The sequence below is a fragment of the Psittacula echo genome (genome assembly GCF_963264785.1).
Source record: "Psittacula echo genome assembly, chromosome: 1".
In the NCBI taxonomy this organism is placed as follows: domain Eukaryota; kingdom Metazoa; phylum Chordata; class Aves; order Psittaciformes; family Psittacidae; genus Psittacula; species Psittacula echo.
The window spans coordinates 72,734,829-72,742,343 of record NC_137735.1 but is presented as its reverse complement, the minus strand read 5'-3'; the positions used below and the strand labels follow the sequence as shown (position 1 = coordinate 72,742,343).

Here is a 7,515-nt window from a genome sequence, read left to right as displayed (position 1 = left end):
CAATTAAGGGCGCAAGTTTTTTGCTGGTTTATTTCAATTATGTGTGAAGCCACAGATCAGCCTAAGGCTTAACAATCAATTTCTGACAACAGTGAGAAACATACCAGCCATCCCAAGGGTAATGCTGGACACCTTGGGCACTCATTCATGATGTCTCTATGGGCAATAGAGAGTAAAACACTTACATGTCAGATGCAATAAAGCATCGGCTCCTTGATTTGGGTGAGGTTTCTTGTATGAAGAGCAAGTCTACTGGTGTGAAAGAAGGAATAAATCCCTAGCTAAGGTGCTGCTTGAGCAATTGAGTCACCTTCATGGAATTTCTTGAAGTTTTAAATTCGAAGTGAGGAACAAGAGGAGATATCTGAGCTTCCTTGTGGGCGTTTTTTATCAATTGAACTGGAAGCAGGAGTGGAAGAAGGCACCAGTATCAGTAAATAAGCATGAAAAGTGAAATACCTAACGTTCTAGAGAGGTTTACTATTCTTGGCACAGCTGAGCTCCTGGCAACTTTGCAGAAGAGTTCAGGGTAGAGTTACCTGTTGGTCTTCTCTAAATATACATGCAAGCTAGAAGCTTGCAATGGTCAAAATGCTTTAGGATGCCCAAATGAATATGACCTTTGAAATTGGAATTCTTGGTCTTATCCCTCATCTTTTCTCTCAAATCTGATTGTACCAGAGCTTTCTAATAATGACACGGATTCTGCTAATGCAGTCAAAGGGGGTTTTTTTTAAGGTTGTGCAGAGGCTTGCTCGAGATGGCTCAGGGAGAGAAATACACAGCAGCCTTGCTCAGATGAAAACTGTTGGAAGACCACCAGAAAGACAGGCTCTCCAGTGTCGTAAATCTATGTAGTTCCCTTTCCTTAAAGGGAATTACTGATTTACATCTGCTTAGGATCTGATCTATATGGTGATAACATCTCGGGCATACAATAATGGCATTTGCAGGGGGATGAAGAGTCTGACAACCAGTACCTGCTCTTGGGAGATGGTACTAGTCTGCTGTTGAAAACAGTATGAAGAAGCAAGTTGGCATTACTCTGTGATCTGGTATTTTGGACACTGTTGTTCAGGTGCTAATGGTGCTATACAATATTTTTTTACAAGAACACTGAATGCAAGGAGGCAGTGGATTAAGCTAATCAGCATAGCAGGATGCCGGTGTCAGAACTGCTTGCAAATTTTCCGTCTCTCCGTGGTAGAGGAATGGGAAGTTTGTAGTGTAGCACTTGTCCCGGTTGTACGTGTAGCAGGTTTCAGGTTCATCGCAGGAGGTGCTTTGCTGGGCCTTGTATATCTCACCACCCAGCTCAATTTCTACAGGATCACATTTTTTGCAGCTGGAAGAGATGAGGAACAGAACAAGTGTTCACAGCTGTGATGAGAAGATGCCCCTGGTGAAACCCCTGTCTTCCTTGCTGATCTGCACATGGAGCTAGGAGAGTATTGTGGCCTTTTTAGGTTTTACAAAGGAACCCCCAGCCAGATGCTTTTAGTGTTGTCAAACTGCTATTGTCAAGACTGGTTTCTGAAAGGGAGGGTTAAGCAGGCAACGTGTAATTTGCTTATATTTAAGACATTTGAGATGAACAAGGGTCAGAATGAAACATTTCCTGTAAGTGTGAGCCCTTTTCATGTGAATTAATCATGGAGATAACAATTTCTTGGCCTGGAACAGAATATGAAAGCTAGACTGGGGGGGAATTTTCCTCACTGACCCTCCCTCACATTCTCTACTGGCCTTCAAGCACGGTTTTGAGCTTGGGTAGACAATGCTGCTGGGGAGATGAAGTCTTAGGAAATTACCTTAGTAAATAATTACTTACAGGTCAGTCATGCGGTAGACAAAAGTGGTTCTGAGTGGGGACAGGGGGTCAGAGATGTTCTCTCGAGCCTTCAGGGGGACTCTGCAAAGGAGGGAAGAGAATCACTGTCATGAAAACTCCTTATTAACCAGAACTACTCTGCTGGGAACAATTCTCAGCTCTTGTTGTCTTGTTCAGGCTGTTTGCGTTTCAACTTTTCTCTGTAACAAAGGCCAGGAGCAGCACATTTTGGCCTTTCAGTGCCCTCAAAGGCAACCCCAAGGTGACTGCAGCAATTTCTGAAAGTGCCACTTGGAAGGGGATAGTGCTGATAATCACAGAATCACAGAACATTAGGAATTGGAAGGGACCTCAAAAGATCATCTAGTCCAATCCCCCTGCCGGAGCAGGAACACCTAGATAAGGTTACACAGGAATGTGTCCAGGCGGGCTTTGAATGTCTCCAGAGAAGGAGACTCCACAACCCCCCTGGGCAGCCTGTTCCAGTGTTCTGTCACCCTCACTGAGAAGTTTCTTCTCAAGTTTAAGTGGAACCTCTTGTGTTCCAGTTTGTACCCATTACCCCTTGTCTTACCATTGGTTGTCACCGAAAAGAGCCTGTCCCCATCCTCGTGACACTCACCCTTTATATATTTATGAACATTAATGAGGATACAGAATCATAGAACAGTTAGGGTTGGAAAGGACCTTAAGATCATCAAGTTCCAGCCCCCCTGCCGTGGGCAGGGACATCTCACACTAAAAATCCTTTATTTTAAACTCTGAGCTCTCAGACGCCTGAGAGACTTGCAGGACATGGACATGTTTAATTACTGTTTCCAGTGTTGTGAGCTCTACCAGAACTCCTGTGGCTCTGAGCCTGAACTTGATCCATGTTTCAAAGACACACACACTGCTGTAAGGTTTGTGTGAATAAAGAAGACAAAATCCTACTCTTCAACTGCGTCCTGCCTCATAGGATTAACCTTTGTGATAGTTCAGGCATTAACCAGTTTTCCTAGCCTATATAAATAGCAGGCTTGCTTTGAGTCCAGTGTCATTGGCCCAATTTGGATTCAGATTTAATCAACTGTAGAAATGTTACACTCTGCTTCCCCAGTCTATTATGTAAAGCTACAACGGGACTGCTTAAAACATGAAAATGCTTTTTGTGTCTGAAGGAACAAAACACATATGGGTTCATGTAAGCTATAAAAACATGAAGCAAAGGGAACATTCCAAGATACCATAGAAAGCAACCCACAGGAAAAAACAGTTCAATTCCTTAATGCAAGAACATGGGAAACAATGCAAAGAAAAAGGAACTCTTATAACACTTCATCTCCATGTAACACTCATCTGCCACTTACAGGATGCGTATGTTTCTCTGTAGGATTTCTTCATCAGGATTTTCTTTGGAGGGGACGAACTTTGAGGTCACTGTTACACACTGACACTTGTTATTGACCAGCACGTGCTCCTCATCCTCAGGGTCACGTGGATAACCTGTGAGCACAGGATATGCAATCCCAAAGTCAAGAAGACAAACCCTGAAACCTGCTTTAGCAGAAAGCCAAGTGATGAAAATGCCAGAACTGCATTAGAGATACCATTACAGCATCTGGGTTGATTAAAATCTGGGTTGCAACAGGTACAAATGAGCCTCTTGGCAAAGATGAGTTCCGCTGTCCTCCCTGCTTCATCTACAGTATGGTTCTGTATGCAGAGGTGACAGGACTGGGAAGGAGCAAATGATGGACCTGGACGCTGTGTGGCTGGTCAGAGGCAAACATGCAGGGGTTTCTCATGAAATAGGAAGAAAATCCCCTTGCAAGCCTCAAGCTACACCTGAGAGCTGAAGTGCTGCTTTTACCTCAATGGGAGAAGTTACTCAATTCCTTTGTCATGCAACAGGACTATTCCAACAATCCAAATCCTAGTTTGGATCTGGCCTCTAAATAAGTGTCCCTTATCTTGCCAATATAACAGTTTTCCTTAAGTAATATGTTGTCCTTCAAGCCCTTCAGGAAACAGATGCCAAAAAGCATGACAGGACCCATCAATACAGCAGCCTGCTGACTTGGCAGTGAAAAGCAGGTGGCCCTCATGCTTGTGGTTTGCAGGGACAGCTCCAGTTTTGATGTTCTTAAATAGAGAAGAACCACCTTAGGTTCAATATGAACTATTGCTATTCAATGTGAAACCCAGTTAAAATGGGGTAAAACATCCTGTCTGTCACCCAGGGGCTTTTAGAAGGTTCCTGGTTGTGTGCAATACCTTCTTATTGTGCAGGTAGATGGATTTTAAGTAGCTGGTTCTTTGCTAGTTGGTTTTGCACAAACCAGAGCCTCTGCTGTCTTCACCCATAATAAGCCAGCCCTGCTTTTATATGCATGCAGTCATATCCTTCTTAAGGGATTGTTGTTATCTTCCTCTGTATTTCTAAATGCTGCTGAAATAATGTTCACAGCCATCACTATGGTATCGCTCTTCCTACAGCATCTTCAGCCTGCTTAGAAGTACCAAAACCAGTGATCTTTGTAAGATGGAGTAGTTTATATTGGGTTCAGCAGGACCTCAGTTCTGGGGACTTTCCTACTCTGATAGTGCCTTAGCTTAACTATGGAGGGAAAGAAGAAACAGGCTGATGATGTCTGTGTTCATATCTGTGAAGGATTTCAGAATCATTTTGACTTAAAAAGTTTGGTCCCAGCAGCTGGGTTTGAGTTATCAAAGCACACATCAGTAATGAAGCAGAAACACACATTGTATAAACTCATGTCTGGTTTTTCTCTTAATCTCCATGTCCAAAGCTGCTGGGTTTTATTAGCAACAGACCCTGTTGCTACAGGGTGAAAGGGATAGTGCTCAAAGCCTGTGGGAGCAGTGCATGGACTCTGAGGTGGGCTTTAAGTTTTCTGATTGTTAGTCACCGTTGGCAGAGCTCAACTGTTACATAAAGCTGTATGCAAGACCAGGCAAGGACAGGTCTCTGCAGTGTTGATTGGCAGAGCCTCCAGGTATCTAGTCCATGCAATGTCATGCCAATTGCATTCCAGGTTTTCTACCTAAGGTTTCTTATAGCTTCCTTCCTGCTCCACAATATGTTGGTCTCATCTGCTTCCTTTCCTCTGGGTTATTTTCTGTGATCCTTGCAGATGCTGGTTTTGTGAAAAAGGCACCAGAACTGAAAATGATACCTCAGAGTGACCCTAGAATTCCCCTGGTGGTTACAATTGTGGTTTCTGTGTCAAGCAGCACCAGAATACTTTTCTGAATAGGACTGACTGTGGAGTTTCTTGATCAGGAAGGAAATTACTTTGCCTTCTTACTTTGGGCAGTGGAGCAAGCCACCATGGGCATATTCCCACAGTTTTCTTTATTTCTCTATAGCATGTCCTGCTATAGCATGTGCCCATTGAGCCCTCTGGAGCAAGGGCTGGCTTTTAGGATTTCTCTGTACTGCACCCAGCACAACCCAGCAGTACAAATGCCACTGTAAAATGTGACTGTGACCTCCTTGAGTCTTGGCCTTTCTTTTGTCTTATACAAAGTCTCTTGCTTCTTGTCCTTCATACAGACCTTCCTCTGGTGTCTGCCAGTGTATTCTGTGTAACAATGTGTGCAATTTCTTATAAATCCTTACTTCAAACCCAAGAGTCAAGTCAGATTTAAATGGCTTTGGGAATTGCTCCAAAAAGTTTGGGAACAGGCTTTAATTCATCTTCTAAAAGTATATTAACATACTCTTATGAATATGCAGAGTTTTTTTGACTGTACTCTAAAAATAGTGTCCTTATTTAATTCGTTGTGTAATGCTCTTGGCTTCAGTAAGCATAAATTAGATACATTCTATATAATGTTTTCAAATTAAAATTACAAAGCTCAAAAAAGGGTGGCTTTATCAGCACTATCTCCATGCACCAACCCAGTAAAGTCCCTTTGGGAAGAAGGTAGTTAAGTAAAAAATCTCCTCATGCCTTTTTAAGTGTATGCAGGTTAGATTTTCTGGTGCGTGATTCACTGCAAGATGGTGTTCCTTCCCTCCTTAACAGTTATGCAGATTTCAATATTGGCTGGTCCTATAACACACTATGAAGCCCAACAGAAGCCAGATTCAGCACAGTGAAGAAGCAAATGCACTCCAAAGATCTGTTCAAACCCTGCTGCAGGTCCAAATGGCTGATTTATTAAACTAGGAAGAGGTTCAAACAGCCAAAAAATACATTCATTTCAATGTAAATAGTCCAAACAGCAATCCCATAGCTACATATGACTCTAAATTGACCTCCCCTCTAAGCTGCTCATGTATATATATGTCTCAAGCCATGCATATAAATGGGGAAAGCCAGACTGGGCTCTGTGAACTCTGTTGAGTTTACAGTTGGTGAACTCAACATTTTCTGTCTTTTCAGCAAATAAATTATACAGCTGGATGCTTTTCAAAGGAAGCAGTACTTTACAAGGACCTGCCTGGGTAGGCAATAAGATGCCCTTTCCCAAAAGAGGAAGGAAATGCAGGGATGCTGCTGTCCATGCTGTTGGGATGATTATCCTTGAGCATTGATTTAATCCTGTGGACCAGACCCACCTTGTAAATGAGGATGACTGTTGTATAGTATTAGTACAGTCAGCACCCATTAGCTGTGAACCACACTGAGAAGTGTGTTGGGATGACAGTCTGATCTCAGTCTAAATCAAGAGTATCCAGAAAATTCAGTGGAGTTAAGACAATTAATTACAGTTTAATCGAAAATAGATTTGCTGTAGCCATATACAGGATTACCAGAAAGACTCTGGAATCCTTTAAATCTGGTAGGCAACAGTCTTGCAAGCTTCTTACCACTGCAGAAAAGCAAGCATACATGTTTGCTGTTTGTTGCTTCAGAAACCCAATGAAAAATGGCTAGAGTTTTAAATTTGCAGTTAGTCATGGCTTTTTTATCCTCAAGGCAGCAATTAAAAACACACAGCTCTGTGGTGCGGAAAGACCCTGAGGTGTCCAAGCGGCACTGAAGCGTGACTGCTTGAGCAGGACTTGAGGTGGTATTTTTGGCTTATAGAAATATTACTGACTACACAAACCCCATCACCGATCTCTTAAGCACAGCTGTCCATGCTCTTCATTTCTCACCTACCTGCCACCAGGACGAGCCCCAAGGAGATGGCCAAGGCCACACACAGCAACAACGAGCTCTTCATCATGCCTTCCCTTCTTTCAAAGAACACGAGTGGAGAGCCTGCCTCTGCCTATAAGGGTACGTGGAAATGATACAGCTATCTGTTTCCTAAAATAAAAGCCTAGCCCGCCAGCACAGCCACTGTGGAAAATGTGGCTGGGGACTGAAACCAGGCAAGTTCAATGCGTGAAGGCTTCTGGCTTTCAGAGGTGAAGAGGGGCAGATGGTTGCAATATTACTGTGCATTTTTATCCTATTCATCACAAAGTAACAAAGCTGCTGAGTGCAAGCTAGTGCAAACTCACCCTGGTCACTAAGGGACATCTTGTCTTCAGGGCTAGTGGTGCTGAAAAGGAATTCCATGGAGCTGCTGGTTAACGAAAAGTTGTGAGTCAGGTCCTGGGCAAACTCTGTGAGGTACTAGGCAAGCAGACTTCTGATGGAGGGGAACCCTGGGGAGGACCTGGGATTTAGCTTTTCTCCCAGATTTGGGATCACTTGTATAGCTCTGAAAGCTGTCTTTAG

At 43.2% G+C, this 7,515-nt stretch overlaps 1 protein-coding gene across 1 annotated transcript; it reads right to left on the bottom strand.

Annotated features, from left to right (window-relative positions):
• Nucleotides 1-1,143: 1,143 nt before the first annotated feature.
• Nucleotides 1,144-7,012, bottom strand: JCHAIN (joining chain of multimeric IgA and IgM; the record flags this gene model as incomplete). The annotated part of the gene is made up of 4 exons (XM_080613773.1): nucleotides 1,144-1,345; nucleotides 1,832-1,912; nucleotides 3,181-3,316; nucleotides 6,949-7,012. The coding sequence occupies 4 exons, from the start codon at nucleotides 7,010-7,012 to the stop codon at nucleotides 1,144-1,146; spliced, it is 483 nt and encodes a 160-aa protein (XP_080469899.1).
• Between the last annotated feature and the right edge of the window lie 503 nt (nucleotides 7,013-7,515).